We start from the raw sequence: 25308 nt of genomic DNA, 5'->3' as shown, positions 1-25308 counted from the left end.
TTCAGCCATTAGTAGAGGCTGAACTTTCCACAGATCTATGCTAATTTAGTTCAGATGACAGCCAAGATTGAAGTCTAGACTTGCATGCTGGCAGCTTAATCTCAAGTCTAGACTTCACACGCTTCACTATTGACCAGCTGGCTCATGTACTGAGTCCAAGAGATGACCATTTTCCCCCAAAATTATAAATTTATCCCTTTTGGGGAAAAAAAGGCAAAGTAGCTTTTAACAAGCAAACAGAATGGCTAGTCTGTGCAAGAGATTATAATAGCTTAAAGAAACTATGTTTTATTGCCCTACTTAGCACTGTAATAGTAAGCACTCTTGGAATCAAATTCCAGTGAAGTCAAAGAGTCTTGCATCCAATATGTTTAAGACTGGGGCTCCAGTAATTTTCCTTATTCTTTTTGATTTCAAAAATATATCACATCAGTTGTCAATATCCAAGGAACAATTAGAATATGAAAGCCCACAATATCTATCCCTCTGTGGGATTTTCATTAAATGATAGTTTGTATAGGAGAACAGAGTTTGTCCCTTCTGCATATTTGTCCAATCCATGAAGCAACCGCTAGGAAAATCTGGCATGCTGGGGCGTTATTAGCTGCATAGTTGGCTAAGAAGTGGAACAGCAGCAATGTAGGAGCTTGGCTTCATTTTCCACTTCTTACTCTTTGCGTAATCCAAAGAGCAACAACTTTGCTTCAATGCATTCTGCAGTTCAGTTTCACTTCTGGCCTGAAAATGGGACAGGAAAGCTATACCTGCAACTTCCAAGATGAATTAAGTCCATAAGAACATAAGAAGGGCCATGCTGGATCAGACCAAGGGTCCATCCAGTCCAGCACTCTGTTCACACAGTGGCCAACCAGCCATTGGCCAGGGACCAACAAGGCAGGACATGGTGCAACAGCATCCTCCTACCCATGTTCCCCAGCAACTGGTGCACACAGGCTTACTGCCCCGGATACTTGAGATAGCACACAACCATCAGGGCTAATAGTAGCCATTGATAGCCTTCACCTCCAGGAATTTATCCAACCCCCTTTTAATTTATTTATTTATTTGTTTCATTTATATACCACCCTATAGCTGAAGCTCTCTGGTTGGCTTACAAAAGTTAAAAACAGTAAGCATTAAAAACAAAGAGAAGAGAAGATCGAGGGGAGACATGATAGCACTCTTCAAATACTTAAAAGGTTGTCACACAGAGGAGGGCCAGGATCTCTTCTCGATCCTCCCAGAGTGCAGGACACGGAATAACGGGCTCAAGTTAAAGGAAGCCAGATTCCGGCTGGACATCAGGAAAAACTTCCTGACTGTTAGAGCAGTGCGACAATGGATTCAGTTGCCTGGTGAGGTTGTGGCCTCTCCCACACTAGAGGTCTTCAAGAGGCAGCTGGACAACCATCTGTCAGGGATGCTTTAGGGTGGATTCCTGCATTGAGCAGGGGGTTGGACTCGATGGCCTTGTAGGCCCCTTCCAACTCTGCTATTCTATGATTCTATGAAATATACAAAGTTTAGAAACATAAAAAGCATAAAAACAACAATGCCATCCAAATTGGTGGCCATCACTACGTCTTGTGGTAGTGAGTTCCATAATTTAACTATGCGCTGTGTGAAGAAGTCCTTCCTTTTATTTGTCCTGGATCTCCCACCAATCAGCTTCATGGGATGACCCCGGGTTCTAGTATTTTGAGAGAGGGAGAAAAATGTCTCCCTATCCACATTTTCCATACCATGCAGAATTTTGTACACCTCTATCATGCCTCCCCTTAGCCTCCTTTTCTCCAAGCTAAACAATCCCAGTAACCTTCCCTCATAGGGGAGATGCTCCAGCCCCTTAATCATTTTAGTTGCCCCTTTCTGCACTTTTTCCAGCTCTATAAAGTTCAGTAGCCACACATGGTGTTCTGCCAGGTTTTGGGCATCTCCCCTGTTCCACACGGGGAACAAAAATAGGAGATTTACTGAGCCCCAGATGGACTGTATTAAACCCAATGGGTCACAGATCACACTGTCCTCGGAATATATGTTTACAAATAAACAATCAAATTGCAAAGAGCACAAGATAATAATGGAAGCGCTGGCACCAAAACAATGTATTATCCAGTTCAGTTACTCAGAACCCATAATTACCTAATGAGGAATTGGTGCAAAGCTTTTTGTCGTAACAGCTGAACCCTTCTCTTGCTCTCCAGCCATAATTTCTCCCTTTCTCCACAATGTCGATTTCTTCAAATTTATTCTGTCCCACATCACCACAGAAAAGCCGTCCTTTCCCTTCCTTTGTGTAGGGGTCACCCCTATCGAAAGAACAACGCCACATATTCCTCGCCCCGTAAGCATAGACTTCGGGCCGGGCTTTGGATTCATTAATAAAGGGATTGTCGGGAGGGATTTGATAAAGGGGCCCCTGGTCATTGTTGTCCACGTTGATCCGGAGCACTTTGCCTAGCAGTGTTGACCTGTTGATGTGCAAAACATAAAGGACAGTATTTTGTTTAAACATAGCGTTTGTCTCCAAGGACAGTAGCAGCAGCAGCAACAAAACAGCACTGAGCAGGGGGTTTGGACTAGATGGCCTTGTAGACCCTTCCAACTCTGCTATTCTATGATATGATTCTATGAAAACAGAGGTTCTTGAGGAATATTTATGTATTTATTTATTTATACACAGCATTTATATACTGCTCCACATCTAGATAGATTCTGGAACAATAAACAATAAAAGATACAAAGATACAATAAAAGATACAAAGATAAGATTAAAGAATAAAACTCCATGATAAAAATTATTTTTGAAAACAGAATTCCAATAAAAACTGGCCAGCCGGTCAAGGAAGACTTCCTGAAATGAAGCTGTTTTCAGGAGGTCCCACAAATGACACAGTGTTGCTATATGCCTGACCTCCAGAGGCAGGGAGTTTCATAGAAAGGGGGCCACCAACTGAAGGCTCTTCTTCTTCTTGAGCCAGGTGGACTATGGAACTCCCTGCCTCTGGAGGTCAGGCAAGCCCCAATACTCTGCTGCTTCTGGCACCTCCTGAAAACATCTTTATTTCATAGCAAACAAGCTAATATCAACCTTTTTTGGAGCTCTGTAGCAGCTGTGGATGGCATTTTGTTTTTGCTTTAATTCCCCCATTTTAGGCACCCATGGTATGTGAGAGGTGCAGTCTGTTGAGGGGGGCCCATGGAAAAATGCCCCCTGGACCTTCTAAAGATGTCCATCACTAATGTAGTAGGGTGTTTTTGTGAAGCACCACCAATCTACAGCCTGATGCCTTATATGTGTCCTAAGAAGAGAAGTAAGGAACTTCCCCAGTTCAGTTTGCAACCAAACCCTCATGAACCGTTTGTCTTATGAACTCCCACACTTTCCATCTTATTTCTGAGTCAGAATAATGATGTCTGAATCAAGCCAACTATGGTAACCACATACTTTCAAACTGAGGTTTCTGATTCTGACTTGGAGGCAAACTATAGTTGGGGTGACCATACTTTATCTGATTCAGACATCACTGCCAAGGATAGTTACCAAGAATCAAGGAGTGAGAGAAGAAAATGGAGCATGGACGCCTGAAGCGCATGCAGAGTAGGCACCCCGTGATTTAGCCATGATGTCTGAAATGGAAGTCCATGTTGTCCTCAGGGCTGATGACCAAAGAGAGGCCAGGGAAGATCAAGTTCCTTCTTAAGAAGAACCATGTCAGGAAGTCATAGGAATATAGGAAGCTGCTTTATACTGAGTCAGACCATTGGTCTATCTAAGCCCAGTGCTGATAACACTGACTGGCAGCAGCTCTCCAGGGGGCTGTCTATATGGCGATGGGTTGCCACCACAATGAGCTCAAACCCTGCGCTTTCACTGCTGCGGGCGGTGGCGGCTAAGCCTGACGCCACAGTGAAGGCGGGCTTTCCAGTGCCAGGCCCACCCCGTCCTCTGCCTGATTGGACGGTGACCAATCACGGGTTGCCATCCACCTGGCCATGCTTTCACTGTGACTCCAGAATGAGACTAGACAGGTGTGCTTGCCTCACTCTGGAGAAAAAAGTCAGGGTAAGTCCCCGACTTTTTTTCTTTGGATTTTCAGGGGAAAGCCCCACGTTGGCTGCGAATCTGCGGCTGTGGCATATAACTGGCAATCGGCCAGTGTCTTCTACTGCACCTGTGGGTACCAGGCTGGCTTTGGGGGAGCAGGGCGTTCCATTCCATTACACACACACAGCCCTGTCCTGAAACATCTCCCCACCACGCTCAGCCCCTGCTACCTAAGGCAGCCAGCTCACTCTGCCTAACGTTAGGGCTGGTGCTGCATCACCAGAAATGATTAGGTAAATGAGATAAGCACTTCATTAACTAAAGGCTGGTCTCTGATGGGCTGACCGTCTAATGCCTGCAAATGTACGTTTAGACGAGTCTGTTTTGAACACATTGGAATTGTATGTTTCGAGCAGGCTAGAGATGTGAATAATAAATAAACAAACACACCTACAGGTTGTATAGGTTAAAGGTATACAGGTTATACCTTTATGTTTATGCAAAGAATAAGTAGTATGGAATGCACACTTCTCCGTTATGATGGGGAAAAGGGGATCATTCATTTTGTTGAGTCTACTAATCCAGGTCGTCACTGGGATTTCTAGTGAGGCTACCTAGCTGAGGTCTATTTATTCTGGACATTCATGCATCAGAACTTGGAAGAAGACCATTTAATTTCAAAGGGACTATTAAGCAGCTTTCCCAAGGATATCCAAGTGACAGATTTAAACTGGTGGTTCAGAGTTAAAAAGCTGCATTGGCCATTGAGTGAAGTAAGTATCAAGCTACCAGGAAAGCAAGTTTAGTTCTGAACATCAGTAAATTCAACAATTGGACTTTCACCATTAAAAACCCTGGGCACAATCCACCTGGAACGTCTCCTGTGAAAACCACATCTAGGTGAACAAGAGTTGCACAGGAGAATGAAAGGGTTTATACACAGCCCCTATTCATTTCAATGGGTTAAGCTCCTACAGGGCCAAATAAAGTTAGAACCAAAGGCAGGTTCTATTATTTTTGTCTTTTAACAACTTCACAGAACTTGGTTGTAGTTGTCACGTGGTGTGTGGTTGTTATGCAAACAAATATTAAAGTCAACAACTTCCAAATGTGCCTTATCTTAGGTTGCAAAAAATATGTATAGTAGGCAAAAGTGCCTTTAAAAGTGTGTGTGTTAGAAGAAATGTACACAAAAATCCTTATGATTTTTCATGCAAAGAGTCGGAGAGTTCAGGAATCAAAGCTATCCTATGACCTGTTGCAAAAAATATGTATAGTAGGCAAAAGTGCCTTCAGAAGTGTGTGTGTGTTAGAAGAAATGTACACAAAAATCCTTATGATTTTTCATGCAAAGAGTCGGGGAGCTCAGGAATCAAAGCTATCCTATGGCCCTTCAGACACTGTCTAGAGGCCATTAGATTGCTCTCCCCATGGATGATTTTTTCATGCAAACTCTTAAAAATAATTCTCAACACTCAGGACAAATTGAACTTAAGACTGAAGAAATTCTCAAAGTTCTAGATGAACCAAACTGAAGGAGAGGAAAAAATGAGAAACGTAGAGAAACCAAAACTGACAGAATTGTCCATCCCTATAGTATCTTTCTCCTATCAGCTACCCCTCAAACACAAAAGCAAGCAATGGTGGATGTGCCACTCCCCTTGTTTGGAGTGTACCCTAGTCAGGTGACTTGAGCTTAGGTCAAATCCTACGGAACATTTGCATGATCAGGTACTAATTCAATCTGACAGGGACTATTCAGCCAATAACTACAAGGCAAACACACTGATTTATTTTTTGTTCCATTCCCTCCATTTCAGCCTCAAGCTCCCCTAGGGGGTACATCTGGCCCATCTCACTAGCACTTCTTGTGAACAACGTGGGGCCTATGCGCCTGGTATTTCTCTTTTCTGACCCAACATGGCTGGATGTTTTTCAGGAAAGCGAGAATGGAACCCTCCATCCAGACAGAATAGTGCCTCAACAGGTCTCTTGTGACTTTCACTTTTGTGTTTGTGTGCATGGTAGCCGTGAGATCGTGAGTAAATCTCTTTTTCAAGCCCTTGAAAAGAAATGACCCTCCACACATCAAGATGTTTTATACATTTCCTTCCTGGGTTCTTCGGGGACTTTCCTTAAGCTCCTTGGGGCCATACCATGGACTCCTTGAAGAGTCAGGCTTGGCATTTAAGGAAGATTGAATAACATCTCCAGACACTGAAATCTCTTTTTTCCCCATGTAGTCAACCATGTATTCCTGTTTGGGACAATTCCACTCTTTCACAAAATCAAAGGCCATCTCTTCTATGTTCAGAGGCTGCATTAGCCTGGGTAACAGATGTTGGGGACAATCGATAGGGGACGGACTTCACCTTCATGTCTTCCTTGTGGGTTTCCCAAAAGCATCTGACTGTCCACTATTGGAAATAGACTGTTGAACTAGATGGATTTTTGGTCTGATCCAGCAGGACTCTTCTGATGGCTTTATGGAATTAGCATGGTTACAGAATAAAAGAGACTTCCCCATGTAAACTAAACTCTAAGATCCGGAATGATGTTACCATAGGAAAAAAATATCTATCAGATTAGATTATCAACAGAAAACGGCACACTAAAGATTATGGGTTGGAACCAGACTAAGTTAGTAGAACTTAGGTTCCACTGAAATCAATGGGACAAATTAATCATGACTTTATTTATTTATTTATTTATTACATTTCTATACCGCCCAATAGCCGGAGCTCTCTGGGCGGTTCACCTATTTCAATGGGTGAGACTTATCAACAGAAAACGGCACACTAAATATTATGGGTTGGATCCAGACTAAGTTAGTAAAACTTAGGTTCCACCGAAATCAATGGGACAAATTAATCATGACTTAAGTCTCACCTATTTCAATGGGAACTAAGTTGAACTAACTTAGGGTGCAATCCTATGCATGTTTAGACAGAAAAAAAGTCCTACAACTCCCAGCATTTCCCGGCCAGCCATGGCTGCCTGGAGCATGCTGGGAGTCATAGGACTTTTTTTTCTGTCTAAATATGCATAGGATTGTGCACTTAGTCTGGATCCAACCCTATGCCTTTATTGCACTGCAAAATCCAAGATACAACTTGAGCACAAGAAAGCAATTAGAATATGTGCTACTATTAATATCTACATGAAAGCAACAGAGAGAATAGAGCCTGCCTGCCCCTCCCGCAAAAGAACACATATTTAAGACACCTACTTGTTTTGAGCATTTCCAAATGACCCAAAAGGATCACCACCCATTCCCCCATCTCCAGTGAAGATATAAAGATAACCATCATCTCCAAACAACAGTTCTCCTCCATTGTGATTGGAAGCTGGCTCTTCCACCTCCAGAATTATTCTAGGGAGAAAAAAAGAGAAGAAAAAGAATCCTGGTAACAAAATATTAGCAACGCAGAGGAACTACAACAAAAATAAGTCGTAAATAACTGAGACTCTGGATTAAATGTGTATCAACTGAATACACATCCATATTATCCAAGCCCTGTTTTTTGGCTTGGCACTAATGAATACAGTGGTGTCATTTTTAAAAAACTAAAGTCATGAGCAACAACTCCTTTTAGACCCTTTCAAAAAGAGAAAGCTTTATTTTATTTTACTTTGTTCAAGCCAGAGTGTAACATTTACTTGGAATTCTAACATCTGGGCAGCATGGCTGAGTTAATTTCTTAAAAACGTCTGTCCAGGTTTCAACATTTGGAGGACACCAAGTTAGGGCAGGCTGATCTAGGGAATCAACTGGTCAGGTTAACAGATGACCAGGTGGCTGCCAAGGACATCGTGGCAATCAAGGGAAGAGTTCTAGATTTGTAGCTTCAAGCTCTAACAGAAGAGACTGACCAGGTTTGTACATGCTCCGGTTAAGGTGACCATAAGGAAAGGAGGACAGGGCTCCTGTACCTTTAACAGTTATACAGAAAAGGGAATTTCGGCAAATGTCCTTTGTATGCATGCAGCACCTGGTGAAATTCCTTCTTCATCACAGTTAAAGCTGCCCTCTTTCGTATATGGCAACAGTGGCTCTCCAGAGTTTCAGATAGGAATATTTCCCATCCCCTAATCCTTGATCTTTAGCTAGAGATGCCAGGAGCTGCTTAGGAACTTGTGCTCTACTACCAAACAACAACCTTATGAAGCTGCTTTTTATCCATGTCAAAACATTTGTTAATCCAGCCTAGCTGTTGTCTACTGTGACTGACAAACAGCTCTCCAAGGTCTCACCCAATACCCTTTCAGCTGAAGATGCTAGGGCAGCCTTCCCCAGCACCCCTGATAATTGGCCATGCTGGCTGGTGCTGATAGGAGACGGAAACCCATCAACCTCTTAAGAGCATTGGTTTTCCACCCTGCTATAGTATAAGGCTGTAGTTTCTCTTTGGAGGAAACTTTAAAAATGCAGATAACCATGTCGGTCCATAAATGCAAAAAGTAACAGTACAGTAATGGCTTATTAGAACCAACTAAACTGTCACGGAGTAGCAAGCAAGCCTTCGGGACCCTCTGAATTCCTCTTCTTCTTCAGCTAGCAGTTATTTGGATCTGTTTCTAGCCTCAGTGGGCAGCTGTGTGTTTCAATCAACAGTGGAGGGCACCACATTGAGGGAGGCTGTTGTTCTAGGGGTTGAACCTGGGGCATCCTGCATCAAAAACATATGATTTATTACTGAGCCATAGCTCTTCTAACCTGCGAGAGTTGAAGGATCATGAAACAGGTTATCTGACCACCTAAATCAGAGGTGCTTGAATGTGCCCTAGGTAGACCATGGGGGGGGGGGGGGAAATTCCCCACTTAAAATAATATTTAATAGCTTCCCTAAAATGTGAATCATTTTCTGTGAAAAATCTTTTAAAAAAAAAAGGGCAGAAAATTAAGTATGGGAAATATTCGTCCAAACCACAAAAGCTAAAATGCATGAAGCAGATGTCAGTTTTAATGCTTGAATTTAAAGCCAAGATCATCCCACCCATCCCCCAAGCTCTGTTCACCTTCAAAGCATTTCCGAACTTCAGCTCTACAACCGCACAACTGTCTAAGCGCTGTACACAATATGCTTCCACTTAGTTCTCCAAAGTGTCATTATAATGCAGCAAGGTGAATAAATGCTTAGCAAGGAATCAATCTGAAAGAAACAGTGTCTCAAGTTTTAAAACTAATATGAAACATACAAGGAGCCATGTCTATAGTACAGATATGCTGGACTACACCCCCTGCCATTCGTGGTAATGGGCCATGTTGGGTGGGGCTGGTGGAAGTTGGAATCCAACTACATTTGGAGGGCCACAATTTCCCCATCCCTGCTATCGTATAAGGCTGCAGTTTCCTTTTTCATAGAATCATAGAATAGCAGAGTTGGAAGGGGCCTACAAGGCCATCGAGTCCAACCCCCTGCTCAATGCAGGAATCCACCCTAAAGCATCCCTGACAGAGGGTTGTCCAGCTGCCTCTTGAAGGCCTCTAGTGTGGGAGAGCCCACAACCTCCCTAGGTAGCTGATTCCATTGTTGCACTGCTCTAACAGTCAGGAAGTTTTTCCTGATGTCCAGCCGGAATCTGGCTTCCTTTAACTTGAGCCCGTTATTCCGTGTCCTGCACTCTGGGAGGATCGAGAAGAGATCCTGGCCCTCCTCTGTGTGACAACCTTTTAAGTATTTGAAGAGTGCTATCATGTCTCCCCTCAATCTTCTCTTCTCCAGGCTAAACATGCCCAGTTCTTTCAGTCTCTCTTCATAATCTCTCTTGGAGGATACAGAAAAATTGCAGCTAGCCATCTTGGTCCATATTCAAAACAAAAATGCAATATAGTAATATCTTATTAGAACCAACTAAAATGTCACAGAGTAGCAAGCAAGCTTTCAAGTTCCTCAGAATTCTTCTTCTTCTTCAGCTAGCAGTTATTCGGATCATTCTCTAGCCTCTGTGAGTTAACACTTAAGGCAGGTTGGAATAATTGCTAATTTTTATATTTTCAAGGAGAGACTGGCCTCCTAGTGGTCTTTGGTGCAAGCCTAAATCTGTTTTACACCTAGCACAGTGTAATTGTATTTATTTATGTACAATTTTACAGCCTGCCCTTCAGTGTTATCGCTCTCAGTTACAACAATAATTACACAATCAAAGTAAACAATAAAACTCAGCATACATAAATGGGTGAATGACAGTAGCGCAAAGGTTAAAGAAGGTTTAAACCAGTTCAAACGGTGTTTAAATGAAAAAGGCTTCCACTTACAAAAGGCAGGCAGCAGGAGAGTCTCCCTGGGGAGAGCATTCCATAGACGGGGTCACAACCAAGAAGGCCCTTTCTATGATTGCCCCCACCTGATCTCTGAAGATTGAGGCACCCAGAGAAGGGCCTCTAAAGTTGAACTCAGTGTATGGGCAAGTTCATATTGGTGCAGGCAGACCTTCAGATACTTGGGTACCAAGCTGTATTGGACTTTTAAAGCTACAAGTCCATTTATACTGCTTTAAAGGTAAGCACTAGCACTTTGAATTTTTCTTAGAAATGGCCTGGCAGCCAGTGGAGTAGTTTAAGTACTAGTGAGATATGTTCTCTTCAGACCATTGTAGCCAACCACCTAGCAGCAGTATTTTTGACCATGGCCAGATCTACACCAAGCAGGATATGGCACAATGAAAGCGGTATATGGTAAGTGTCATGGGCCCCCAACAGTTGCCAGTGCACTTCAATACCACTGTAAAGCAATAGTGTGGCTCCTGCCTCTTATATACCACTTTCATACTGCAATATCCTGTTTGGTGTAGATCTGGCCCAACAGAAGTTTGCAAGAAGTTGCCAACGGCAGCCCCATAGAGTAGACAACTCACTGGAGTAGTCAAATCTGGATGGTACCAGGGTGTGTTCTAGAGAATTAAGTAGCATGCTCACTAGACATTTTAGTTGGTCCTAATAAAGATATTACTCTATCGTTCGATTTGGAGAAAAGTCACAAGCCACTCAACGATGATTTTCCTTCGCTGCTTACAATTGAAGAACCAGATGTTACACACTGTCCATTTTTACAAGAATGACTCAGAACGACACCAAATGGGAGAAAGGGATGCTAAGCATGTAATCATCCCACCCTCCACCACACATGCAATTTCCCCAAAGTATTTGCTGGCTAAGAATCCAGTCCACTTAAAGACTTGTTGTTACTTGCAATAATTCAAGTAGACTTATGTTGCTTTTCAGCCTTCCTCAATGCTGAGTGTCACAATGACCTCTCCAAATTAAAAGCTACATGTCTGGAGACTCCTGATATACAACCAGACAAATACAGCTCAGCTGGCAGAGATCCGCCATGTCCCAGGCCTAATGCCAGACACTTCAATGGAAAACGAAGTGAAGGTCACTTGACGTTATCGTTTCCTGCTTGCTTTCTGAAAACATATGTAGCGAAGGATTAGTCAAGGACCGTAGTTGCGCATCTCCTCAACTATCCCTCCTGACTCTTGTCAAACTTCAGTAGGTCCTCCTTCACACAGCTGGCTCTGCCATTCGATCACCGCTTCCTATCCAACCTAAGAAAATTCACTTGACCAGCCAGCACATCCGAACTCCAATTACAAGTTTAATAATAATGGCCCATCACTGTCCTGTCAGGCTCTGTTGCTGACTGCCTGTTCCTTTCTTGTTAGGTGCTTAGGTCCCGCTGTTCCCTCCTTAAACTATGGAATTCGCTACCACATGGTGTGGTGCTGGCCACCAATTTGGATATCTTTAAAAGGTGAATAAACACATTCATGGAGGAGAAAGCTATCAATGGTATTATATGCCACCTCCAGTATCAGAGGCAGTAGGCCCATGTACACCAGTTACCAGTTGCCTGGGTGCGATTGCATTCATGTCCTACTTATGGGCTTCCCACAGGCAGCTGTTTGGCCACTATGTGAACAGAATGCTGGACCTTGGCTCTTCTTATGTTCACTAGAAAAGAAGCTATCCTTTCAGCCACTGCAGAATTTGCCTGATTTCCAGTGATTACTTCAACAGTCTCCCCATGCCTGCATCCCTGCATCCTACATTTTTCAGGAGAGCCCACTAATCTTCCAGAGAAACTTTTTGTGGGGTATAAGTCGCTCGGAGGGAGAAAAGGATGAGAAATATCCCTTCTGTTAACTTGCTTATTTTCAATTATCTTAGGATTTAAGCCATGTGCTTATGTTATAACCACTTCCTGTAGTCTTTAGTCAGCAAGAGGAGATCTCCTAATTGCTCAGAGCAATGAGCAAACCAGACCTGGAGGCTTTATGGGTGTCTGGAACTCTGCTTTGGCCTACTGATGTAAAGAAGCTTGTTCCTTGGCTGGGGTTGATGACTTTCCTACAGTTCCCTCCTCTAGACTGTGTGGTAGAGCACAGGCAGAATCCCAGCCTATCTTTCCTTGGGTCACCAGATTCAACAGCCACCGTGGCTCAAGTCCCGATAGCAAAGTCACAGGAGAGAATAGTTGCTTGTAGTTGAGTTCTCATGCTTCATATCACCCGTGTTACTTGAGCAACAATTTTGCTCCCCCCAAGTAAAGCGCAAACGCTGAAAACATCAGTGAAAATGCACAGTGAAGAGACGAACTGTGAATCACAGGGACATATACGCTGATGTTTAAAGGAGCAAGAACATCTTTCAATGTTGAACAGCTTTCAAGGCTGAAACAGAAGGGCTTTTATCTGACTGATTACAGAATCCAAGGATTTCTTCCAAATAACAGCTGTGCAAAGGTTTCCAGCCTCTTGGGATTGTTTGTAGGGTGTGTGTGACTTGCATGATCTCTTTCTGCTCATATAGTCATTAGGTTCATTCAAGTCTAAGGGAAGTAAGGGTCATCCAGACCATCACCATGAAGCCTCTCTATGTTTATTCACTCTTCTGCAGAACAATTCACATTATCCAGATGATTGTGTGCCAAACATAAAGTGTTAGAGTGAACAAAAGGCACTAAGCCAAAGGTGTCTGTAGACACCGAACAGTTTAGTAAACACACCCAGATGTCTGAAATCAAGTCAACCAAACCATATGCTACAGCAAAAGGGGGGGGAGTCCCCATGATCACTAACTAATATGATCCGGGGGAAGGGGAGTCATAAGAAGATAAGAAGTGCCATGCTGGATCAGACCAAGGGTCCAGGGACCAACAAAGCTTTTCACTGTCTAGCTCCTTCCTATCTCTCCTCTCTCATCTCACACTATTGCCCCGCTCGTGCTCTTCGCTCCTCTGATGCCATGTTGCTCACCTGCCCAAGGGTCTCTACTTCCCTTGCTCGGCTTCGTCCATTTTCTTCCGCCGCCCCTTACGCCTGGAACGCTCCTCCAGAACATTTGAGAACTACAAGTTCAATCACAGCTTTTAAAGCTCAGCTAAAAACCTTTCTTTTTCCTAAAGCTTTTAAAACTTGATTTTGATCTGACTTTTATACTGTTAGTTTTACTCTACCCTGTGCCTGTTTGGTGCACTCTTTTCCCCTTCTTACTGTTTTATCATGATTTTATTAGAATGTAAGCCTATGCGGCAGGGTTTTGCTATTTTATTGTTTTACTGTGTACAGCACCATGTACATTGATGGTGCTATATAAATAAATAATAACAATAATAACATGGTGCAACAGCACCCTCCCACCCACATTCCCCAGCAACTGGTGCACACAACCATCAGGGCTAGTCTCCTTTGGAGACTAGCATGGAGCACAATTTTCAGAATCCCCTGTAGCAAGCCATTAATTATCTTGCATGTCTGGTTCCAGGCCTCGCCATAACCCAACTTTAGTGCAACAATGGCAAATGAGGGAATCTTCAAAAAGCCATTATACGTTTAAAAAAAAAAAAAAAAGCTCATGACACTCCTTGGATTGGAGGAAGGGTGATCTCTAGCAGCAGCTAGGAAGCATACATGCCAGGGGTGCAGAATTCCCAAAGCCCAAATTCCATTTCAGAGAAACTCATTCCAGTGGTGGGTGGAGCAAAAGGGGCGGAGCAAAACACCAAAAATTACCAGCATATTTTAGTTTAAAGTTCTTATTGCCAGTAACTAAGACTTAGGAAAGGCATTCTAGCCTTTTAGAAGTGGGGGGGACTGCCCAAAAGCTGGGAAACGCCAAACAATTTATGCTCTTGCCAGGGGAAAGGGGTGGGCTGGATTTGACCCCCTCAGGCCTGAGATTCTGCACCCCTGATCTAAGCTTAATGAAGCCAAGCCGTATTTAGTTTTCATGTTCCAGTTCTAAGAATTCATTGTTATTAGCAATCCCTAGCAGTGTGTGGGCGGGTGTGCCTTCCCAAAGCTTAAATAAATGCAACAGATAAAGGTGCATACAATACCTTTCAGAACCATGGTCCACAGAATTCATGTCATCAGGAGAAATTCTGAACTCACTGATTCGGATTCTCTCTTCATATTGAACTTCAATTGAATAGTAGACATACACTTTACCATTAAATTTGAATTTAGGATGGAAGACAATACCTAGAAAACCTCTCTCATCTCCTTCCCAAGGTGAGGTAAGTACAGCTTCACTGATGTTCAGAAATGCTTTTTCAAGCCGTGAACGATCTGGGAGGTAGGTCCAGACTAAGCCAACTTGTTCGGCAATGAAGAATCTATGAGTCCCGTCATTTGCATGGACCATGGCAACTGGATTCCTAAGCCCATTGGCGACCTCCGCTAAACACAACTGCAGGCATCCTTCTGAATCAGCGGTCACCACCCCAAGGTTCTGAGAAAGTTGTTCATTGACTAGGAGGTGAGGAAAACAGTAGTCTGTATCATCCAAGGACAAATAACGGCAGAACTTCATCATGTTGTTTTCTAGGGCCAGTAACTCTTCGTCAGGAGTGAGATAACGGAACATGGACCTGCAGCTTTGCCACACTTGTACACAGTAGTCTTGGCACAGTCCTGGTACCGTTCTCTCTGGAGTAGAAGGGTCTTCAGCATCAAACAGGTGAGCAGCGTAGGGGGAGCATTCCTACAGATAAAGGGGAAGCCTGCATCAGTTGTGTCTGTTCACTGCACCATTAGCCAAAATAGGAAACTCCGCTTTGGTCCACTAAAAGCCAAACTAGACAAGCTGAACAACCATCTGTCAGGGATGCTTTAAGGTGGATTCCTGAATTGAACAGGGGGTTGGACTCGATGGCCTTGTAGGCTCCTTCCAACTCTATTCTATGATTCTATGATACCAGCTGAAGCACCGGCTGCAATGGGAAGAAGGGTGAGTCAGGGAGCTCAAGAATCCAAACTATCCTATGGCCCTCCAAACACTGTCTAGAGGCCATTAGACTGCTCTCCCCATGGATGAAATGGTCTGTTTCAGTAGAAGGCAGCGTCATATGTCAAATGTAGCTCTGTGCTTTAGGTGTTTAGAGATCAGTTCCTTCATTATAAACGTCCAAGATGCTTGAAATGTTTAAAGTTGCTGCCCTGTACAGTCGGTATTTTTAAAAATAACATTTTAATATGTTGCAGAATTTTAAAAAACAGGAACAAGGAACTGCGACAATATTTGCAACGTGCTATAGTCTCTACTCCTTTCACAAGGATACTTTTAGCATACTGAAAATGCATGCACAGAACAGCTGACTGCACTTTGAATTATTTCATTTATACCCCGTCTTTTTTTCCTCCAAGGAAAAAATAAATTTCTGCATGCAAAAGCATAGTAGTATAGATATGGATATTACATTACTTTATTTTTCTACTGCATGTTTTTTTTCCTGCAACTACAGCCAAAAGTTGGTGTTAAGCACACAGCAGAATGAGAGAATGTTCACCATCTGTCTAGTCATAAAGAGATAAAACATAACAGAAGCATATGGGGAGGAACTGGCTCAATAATTGCTTTGCCATATAAGAAGCTTCAGTGGGATGTTTCCATGTCACGTAGTAATCCAGTAGTTTGCTGTGATTGGTTTCAGTATAGAGTTGGTTTGGATTTTAAGGCAATAGCTGCATGAATATAATTTTTTCCTGCCATGCCTAAGAGACCATGTCCCTTAAACCTCTTTAATTGAGGGCTGCAGAACTCTCTACTACAAAGCTTGCTCACTGCTAGTGCCCACAAAATTTCCTTGCAGTTATGGGACAACAGCCACCTCCAATACCCAGAAATGTGCATATTGATCCAGAATTATCCAAACATATTCAGACCCAGGATATAATTCAGATGGTAGATCTGTATATGAATGTCATTTATTTTTTTCTTCAGGGCAGAAACGTAAGAGAAGTTACAAGAAAAGGTAGAAGACACAAAAGAGACTAAGAGCATCATCACACGGGGGGAAACTGTGTTTCCTTACCGTCGTTTCTCCGCCCGTGCATTTGTCCCTCATTACTTCATCTTTCGAAAGAGGAAGTAAACAACGTGCACATGGCCCATTCAGTGGGCTGTTTTGATTGTGTTGAGTGCAGGAGATAGTGGCAACTTCCATCTTTAAAAATAAGTCATACTGGGGTGTTTTTTTGTAGCGCAAAGAAAGCTAGAAGGGGTGGGAGGCAGACAATGTTGTGAGAGGGACCCGAAAAATTCATGAGTGCCCAGTAACGAGCGTGCAATAAAACTCTCCTCTGATGGGAGCTCTAAGAGTATCCTGTACCAACACTGCAACTTAGATTGTAAACCTGGCTTAGGGCATATTGTGACTGTGCTACTCTCAAAAATGGAATTTTTAGCCAGAGTGATGCGTACATGCTTACATACCACCGCCCCAAATTCAGAAATGCTTCTACCTGTATACATTATGTAAATTTACAACTATTTTCCTATTTCAATCATTATTCAGTTTCTGGTACTCCTGATGAGCAGTAAGAAGCTGTACAGGCCACCGGAATCTTGTCCTCTGAATACTAGAAATGCGACTAAGATTTGATTAGAAACATTTGAAGGTTTCACTAGAGATTGCCAATATGCTTTGAATCCTATTTTCACTGGCAAAAAAGCTAGAATTGGGTTCTATTTTTTTTTAAAAAAAGAAAGAAATGAAAGGAGAGATCCTGAAGAAGCTACAGTTTACACACAACACTAAATCCAATGCTTTTGTGTGTGCTAGCGAGGAAATTACTGAATTCAAGCATTCACAACTGCAAAGCCATAATCTTACATTGGAAAGTAAAGTAGAAATGCATGCTGTGCTTGTAACATCTTTGCTTACGATCAACCAATCAAAGGATCACATCTGTTTTAACTGACTGTAATTTGATATTGTTGGCTGAACTTAAGCATACAGCTGGGCCAGCTGAGGTCAAGATGATGTAAAATGCACTTCCAAAAACATTTCTAAAAATCCCCCAACTTACAGCATTAACAGGGTTTTACTCATTTAAATCAGTCAAGAGAATTTCACTGCATGAATGAACACCAAATCAAAAGAACACACTGTGATTAGGACTTGGGAAAGGGATTCGCTGTAATGTAAAAAGTTTGATTGTTTGGTTAAAATGCTCCACTTATTTAAGCAAGCTATGATCTTGTCCCCGATATCCCCCACCCCCCCGGCAAGAAAAGAACTACTGCAGCTGGAATCAAAGATGGGTTTGTTGTAATTGAATTGTGACTTGTTTATCTATGATATTGGTTTGGCAGCTCTAGTAAAATTTCTTAGAAAACTGCTGTAATTTCCCCTTGAGTGCTATCGCTATCGGCTCTCACCTAGAAAATGTAGCACTATACGCAAATACCAAACAATAATCTCCATGGTCTTTGCTAGTATTTTAACCATATCAGTATATAATGCATTCAAGAAAAATGGTGTTTAGTTGAGCCAAAGTGGGGCCTACAACAACAAAAAAGTTGCATATAGAGTACTCGTTCAAAGTTCCAGCCAATTAATTCTAGTCCCTTTTCCATCCTTACCCAACACTCCTGCAAGTCAATTGGTATTCCATAGGCACTGAACACTCTCAGTTCTCATTGAGATGTTTTAGAGGTGGGGGGTGGGATCCTTCCTTATGAGTCTTCTTCTAAAGGTGCCCTCTCCTATCGGAGGTTAGTTATCATTACAGCTATTTTTGTTTTTGCTCTGAATAATTGTATAGTAGTACAGCTATACTATTCCCTCAAGTTCTTTAGCCATGATGTCCGTCTTTTTCCCTTTTTTTGGGAAGCATTTGAAAGATGTCACATTTTCTGCCTCCCAAACTGCATGGGAGAGAGTTTTCCGGAGGCTGGGTGCTGCTACAGAGAAGCCCTGCCATTGAGCTTCTTCATGGCAGCATTTCTTTCATTTCGGAATGACCAGCAAGGCCTCCACTGCTGATCTTAAAGGTCTCCTCGGTATATATAAAGGAAGGCGGTCTGGTGGTCCCAAGATTTTTTTGTTTTGTTTTATAGGATAGTAGCACAACCTTGTACATGGTTCAGTAGCTAATCTGAGTTGTTTTCTGCAAGGATAAAGTAGGAATATTTGAATCTGCCCTGAATCTATGAGATGAGGTCGGGGCGGGGGGATCAGTATGTAGCAATAAATGCTATATTAACATATTTTCTGTGGATGAGGATATATCCGCTTAATGTGCAAGCTTATTTCAAGAAAGGGCTGATTCACACATGCAGGTACATGACTTGATTACTCATTGTTGGATGACTCACAGCTGAACGTGTCAACTGTCTTCCTGGAAAAGCATCATCACTGAGATATGAAAGTTCTGTCTGTAGTGTTCGACCTGGAACAAGTCATTCACACATGCAAGTCATCACTTGATGCTAGTAGTTGTTAGGTGATGAGCATCCACACGTGAACCAGCCATAAGGTATTTACTACACTAACAGTGCAATCCAATGCAAATTTACCTGAAGTTAAGTCCCACTGGGTTCAATGGAGCTCACCCTCAAGTAAAGCATGTTTAGGATTGCAACCCAAAGAGGTCATGCAGAGATGGTGTATACTGCTGTAATTTTTCTGACTCCCTCTAAGAGTTTCGCGTCCCCCATCATTCCAGTAACAAAGTATCATGGGAGCAAACACACAGGCTTTGACAGTTATTTTTGTCTGTTGCCAGCAATGCAGAAAGGAATAAATATGGCAACGTGATTGACATTCTAACCAATTCCAAGAAGCGGAACAATGTCATGTAATAAACCACAACTAAATATAGGAAGAGCTGAAATTTGCAGTATTCACATTCATACACAGAGACACTTGTCAAAATAATGTGACTAATGACTACATTTTGAGGAAAATTACCATCTGTGAGCCTGAGAAGCAGGACCTAAATCAATCTAATGGATTCCTGTAAATTATTCATCTGCCATAACCTAAAAACATAAACACAATGAATGGCTGAAAGAGGAGAACACAGGACATATCTTGCTCTTACTTCATAGCTGTGGATGATCCAGTTTCTTGAACAAGTGACAAAGCAATGGCCATATCCTACTACATAATATCTCCAGAACCATACAGAATTAAAAAAAAATGCTATACATAGATAGGAAGCTGCCTTATACTATATCAGACCATTGGTCCATCTGGCCCAATATTATCAACACTAACTAGCAGCAGCTATCCAGGGTTTCAAGCAGGATTCCTTCCTTGCCCTACCTGGAGAAGCTGGGGATTGAACCTGGGACCTTCTGCCTATGAAGCAGGTGCTCTATCACACGGAGTTATGGCCCCTCCCCATATACAAGCCCTCCATATGCAATGTAAGACCTTGACCCAAGGAAGATGCTTCAGTAATCTTTTTGCACTTATCAGTTTCAATTCGTCCCTCAAAATGAAAGCCTCTTTTACTCTCTATCCATCATCAAAGTTGGGCAACTCTCATGATCAGTGCAGACGTCACGTGCCTGGCACAGAATCACATGGCAACTTCCCATGCCCCCTGCTTTCCCTGGAGGAAATCCCTCCTGCTTTGCTTTGAAACAATAAAATATAATAAAGGCCATGCAAATTAATATAAACATTTAACAGTATCCCCACCTCCTGAACCCTCTGTTACTACCTGGGAATGGAGAAGGATAGACTAGATGGTGTTCAGGTCTCTTCCAACTCTGTAGTTCTAGGAGTTCATGGGACAATACCAGACATGCGGCCCTGCAGGTGTGAGACGATATCATTCCGCCAACCTGATGCTCTACAGATGTTTTGGTTTATCATTACCAGCTGGGAATTGGCTAGGTCCAAAACATCTGGAGGATACTAGGTTGGGGAAGGCTGAATAGAAGCAACTAATACACTGGCTTTCAGATGGGAACGTTTTACAGAAAAATGCCTAGAATGAGAACATACAAAGCACTGGTATTCTCTTTTACAGTGGATGCTCACTTAATACACATTCTGCAGGGGCAGGAAGGATTCAGAGAAGGTGGGAGGGATGGAAATCAAGCAAATCTTTTCAATGTCTTTCAGGTGCTATTGGGATTCTCATACGCTATTGGAAGGCTGCATTAACATCCTCTGGAATAGTGATCAAGCACAGAGAGGACAAAACAGGCAAACAGAATCGTCTGTCAAAGCAGGTCCTGTGGAAATGAGGAACATACAGCACATTCATTCAGACCTGTCCAACACACCTGATACAGGAGGAAATCTCATGGCTTAAGAACATACAAAGTGCTGATATTCATCTATGGAGTGGATATTGCATTGGCATGCATTTGGTCCAGCGGATTTTGCAAACTAGACAAGGAGGCTGCACAAACTGCACATCTTATTGAGTTTGGCAGATTCTAAAAGGGAAAACAGTTGATAGAAAATACAAGCTGGGTCAACAGCATTCACTTTGGGACAGGGGGATATGTGGTGCCTAACAGATCTAACAGGGAAGAAATGAGAGAAACATTCCATGTATCTTCCTCTAGCCTCGCTACTTGTTGAGTATGGAGCACAACATTCATTTGCCCCAGAGGGTCCATCAGATAGATTGTAGGGTTCAACTGAACTCCTACCATTACAAATCTCCACTCACAGAATGACTGGCTGTGTTTGTCCAACACGATAGTCAACAATGGGGTAATAATCAACTTGACAGTTGTTTATCTAGGGGCTACTCCCCACACAACATGATAATAATCAACCGTGGTGTAGATTAGGATCAGTGTTAAGTTGACTATTAGTCCACGCTGAGTTAACTCACATCCCTTACCTTCTCTCCCCTTCTGGACCAAAGCCGCCACTTTGGTCCAGAAGGACTCCTCTTACATTCTTCAAAGAGGAACATCACGTTTAAAAACAGATGAATCATGCATCTGGTGAATGCACAAATATTGGAATACACTTAACCAAGAAGGTACCCCCAAAGCCACAAAGGGTTCAAGCATATACAACAGTCCCATCCACCTTGAGGGAGCTTTCTGCCCAGAAAGGAGTTATATAAATGCATACAATAAAATAAACCATTCATCTAGCTAAATAGATTCTGCAAGAAAGAACGCATGGAAAGGAGGGGGGAACGACAACTCTAGCAATCCTGTTTCACGCAGGTGGGCAGCCCACCTTTTCTCGCTGTCCAGCTGATCAGCCATCAGTTGGGTAGAGGGGAAATGGTCACTGTTCTGATGCTATTATTAGCAGCAGAAAAACAGTAACCTGCACCAGAAGCACTGTTTCATGCTACTTCTTGGCTGCATTAGGGTATGTATGGAAGTGGAAGAGAGATGGATGAATTAAGGGAAGAGAAATACAGAAGAGAGAGAGAAGGGATGTTACCCACCCACTTTGGGTCCCACCCATTTTGCTGCATGGGAAAGTGGCCCTCGACCTTGAAATGTTACCCACCCCTGTTCTATATAGTACATTCATATGGATGATTTATTTCATTCATGTTTCTTTCACTGCATTTCTATCCTGCCCATTAGCCAAAACTCTCTGGGCAATTTACAAAATATTAAAACCCAAAGAAATACAATATTATAATGTAATATAAAATTATTTGCATACAAAAATACATAACAATTTTATATTGGTGTATTGTTGATACACCAATATGGCTTCAAAATGGAACCCAAGAGACGTGTGCCAACATGCTTGGTGGTTATCGTGGCACACACACCCATGCCCCAGAAGAAGTGACACTGGTTCTGAATACAAAAATATGGAGCCAGGCTATTCCTTTACCCTAACATGACACAAAAGAATGTAAGAGCCATGTCAGATCAGACCAAAGGTCCATCTAGTCCAGCATTCTGTTGACACAGTGGCCTAAGGGAAATCCACAAGCAGGACATGAGAGCAATAGCAACCTCCCACCCATGTTCCCCAGCAACTAGTGTACACAGGCATACTGAACCTAATACTGGAGTTAGCATATAGCCATCAGGCTAACCATTGACAGCTTTATCTTCTATGAATTTTTCCAATCCCCTTTAAAGCATCCAAATTCATGGCCATCACTACTCTTCTGGTAGTGATTTCCATAGTTTAACTATGCGCTGTGTGAAGAACTACTTCCTTTTATCTGTCCTGAATCTCCCACCAATCAGCTCCATGGGATGACCCTGCATCCTAGTATTATGAGCAAGGAAGAAAATGTCTCCTACTCCACTTTCTCCACACCATGCATAATTGTGTACACTTCTATCAGGTCTCCCTTTACTCACGTCTTTTCTCAGCTAATGAGTCCCAGATGTTCTAACTTTTCCTCATAAGGGAATTGCTTCAGCCCCTTAATCATTTTAGTTGCTTTTTCCAGCACCTTTTCCAACTCTATAATACCCTTTTTTTAGGTGCAGTGACAGGAACTGTACATAGTATGCCAGCATGATGTTGGCAGTTTTATTTACAATCCCTTTCCTAATTATGCCTAACACAGAATTGCCTTTTTCACAGTAGCTGCATACTGGATCGACTTTTTCATCAAGCTGTCTACCGCAACCCCAAGATCACTTTCTTGGTCAGACACAGCCAGCTCAGCACCAATCAGCAAACTGGGACTTTTTGCCCCAGCATGCATCACTTTACAGGCTTACACTGAACCATATTTGACGCTCATTCTCCCAGTTTGGAGAGAGATCCTTTTGGCTCTCTTTGCAATCCTGACAAATCCTGAATGAATTATAAAGCAGGAAAAAGGTTAAGGTAGGAAATTATGCAGACTACTGACAGGACCCAGCACCTTGTCTCCACAGGGAGGACAGGTGCACCAAGGTAGAGCAATATGGGTAGCACCTCCCATTTGTCTGCACTTGCGTAATCATTTTCAAACACCCATTACAATCCTGAGCAGTCCCTTGGATAGGAACATAGGAAGCTACCTTAAACCAGGTCATACCATTTCTCCACCTAGCCCAGTATTAGGCAGAGGTCCTTCCCATGATCTGATAGTGAAACCTTTGGAGAGAGAACCCCACAGAGGCTCTTCCCAGCAGAGGCTGGTGGCTCTGATTTTGGTGGGGCTGTGAATACATTTCGGGTTTCAGTCAGAACCTGCCAGAATGCAAAAAGTGCTGTCCAAGGTGCTGAACCTAGTTTGGTGGGTGGGTGGGTTCAGCACCTTGGATAGCTCCTTCAGAGTTCTCTGGTTTTGACTGAAACCCAAAATGGAATCACAGCCCCACTGAAATCAGAGCCACCAGCCTCCACTGGCTCTTCTGCATGCAGAGCACAGGGTCCCATTCCAACACCGAACTTTATTCCCTTTCTCCCATGTGGGGTGTGACTACAGGCAGCCCTGCCACAGCATAAAGATGGCGGGGCAGTGCCACTCATCCAGCGTGGCAGATATAACTCAGTATAGTATGTGGTATATAGTTGTGCAGACTTCTACTGTTACTTTCTACTGTTAGTTTTACCCTACCCTGTGCCTGCTTACCCTACCCTGCTTACCCTACCCTGTACCTGTTTGCATTCTCTTCCCCTCCTTATTGTTTTACTATGATTTTATTAGATTGTAAGCCTATGCGGCAGGGTCTTGCTATTTACTGTTTTACTCTGTACAGCACCATGTACATTGATGGTGCTATATAAATAAATAAATAAATAAATAAATAAATAAATAATAATAATAATAATAATAATAATAATAATAATATAGTGGTTACACTGTTGGACTGAGATTGGGAAGACCTGGGTTCTAGTCCCCACAGGGCCATGAAGCTCACTGGGTGACTTTCGGCCAGTCAGTCACTGACTCTCCACTTGACCTATTATTATTATTATTATTATTATTATTATTATTATTATTATTATTATTATTTATATAGCACCATCAGTGTACATGGTGCTGTACAGAGTAAAACAGTAAATAGCAAGACCCTGCCGCATAGGCTTACAATCTAATAAAATCATAGTAAAACAATAAGGAGGGGAAGAGAATGCAAACAGGTACAGGGTAGGGTAAGCAGGCACAGGGTAGGGTAAAACTAACAGTAGAAAGTAACAGTAGAAGTCTGCACAACATCAAGTTTTAAAAGCTTTAGGAAAAAGAAAAGTTTTTAGTTGAGCTTTAAAAGCTGTGGTTGAACTTGTAGTTCTCAAATGTTCTGGAAGAGCGTTCCAGGCGTAAGGGGCAGCAGAAGAGAATGGACCCCAACCCCAAAGGGTTGTTGTGAGGATAAAATGGGGCGGAAAAGAGTTAGGTAAGCCACTTTGGGTTCCTTGCAAGAGGGGAGAGAGGCAGAATATAAATACATTAATAAATACATGGCACAGGTTGGTGCATCTTTATGGTTGGGAATGTGGCTTGACGGGAGGCGGCGGTGGGCAGCTGCCGCCAGCCCGGGCTCACCTGGCACAGGAGGTTCTGCAGGTGGCTGGCGCAGCTGGTGTAGGCGGCCCGGTCGAGGTGCCCGCTGACGCTGTAGTAGCGCTGCAGCAGGGCGGCGTCGCGCTCGGCGTCGCAGCAGCCGAAGTCCGAGTACTGGACGCAAAAGGTGAGCGGCCGCGGCGGCTTGAACGGCGGCTTGAAGTCCAGGCACTGCGGGTGGCCCGCCGCCCGCTCCAGCCAGAGCAGCGCGTGGAGCAGGGCCAACAGGGGCCAGGAGCGGCAGCCGGGAGCCCGCGCCCGCGCCATGCTGGCTTTCCTTCCTTAGCGCGGCGGCCGCGCTCAGGGCAGGCGCGGCCCGGCGGGTTCTGGGAAGCGGTAACGCCGCGGCGCTCTCTCGGGCATGGCTCCCTCCAGCCCTGGACTCCGGCTGCCTCCGCTCAGCGCTCCGTTAGCCTCCCGGCCGCGCCCTCGATCCCGCGCAAGGCGTTGAAGCGCGGCGCCGTCCCCGGAGGGCCCCTTTGGCGACGCGGGGAGCAGGGAGCGGCTCCTCTGGCGGTGGACGAAGCGAGCCGATGCGCCCCTGGGCGCCGTAC

General features: G+C 43.4%; 1 protein-coding gene across 1 annotated transcript in view; it reads right to left on the bottom strand.

The window, feature by feature from the left end:
• The window catches only part of HHIPL1 (HHIP like 1), a 37836-nt gene extending 12815 nt beyond the window's left edge, over window positions 1-25021 (bottom strand). The window contains exons 1-4 of the mRNA XM_063118039.1: window positions 24737-25021; window positions 14395-15041; window positions 7278-7421; window positions 2143-2471 (exon numbers count right to left, since the gene is read on the bottom strand). Coding sequence (XP_062974109.1) covers window positions 2143-2471; window positions 7278-7421; window positions 14395-15041; window positions 24737-25021 — 1405 coding nt within the window. The remainder of the gene's footprint in view (window positions 1-2142; window positions 2472-7277; window positions 7422-14394; window positions 15042-24736) is intronic.
• Window positions 25022-25308: the final 287 nt, after the last annotated feature.

This window comes from Elgaria multicarinata, chromosome 2 (genome assembly GCF_023053635.1).
Source record: "Elgaria multicarinata webbii isolate HBS135686 ecotype San Diego chromosome 2, rElgMul1.1.pri, whole genome shotgun sequence".
Classification (NCBI taxonomy): domain Eukaryota; kingdom Metazoa; phylum Chordata; class Lepidosauria; order Squamata; family Anguidae; genus Elgaria; species Elgaria multicarinata.
The sequence above is the reverse complement of the archived record's forward strand: the minus strand, read 5'-3'. Positions and strand labels throughout refer to the sequence as shown.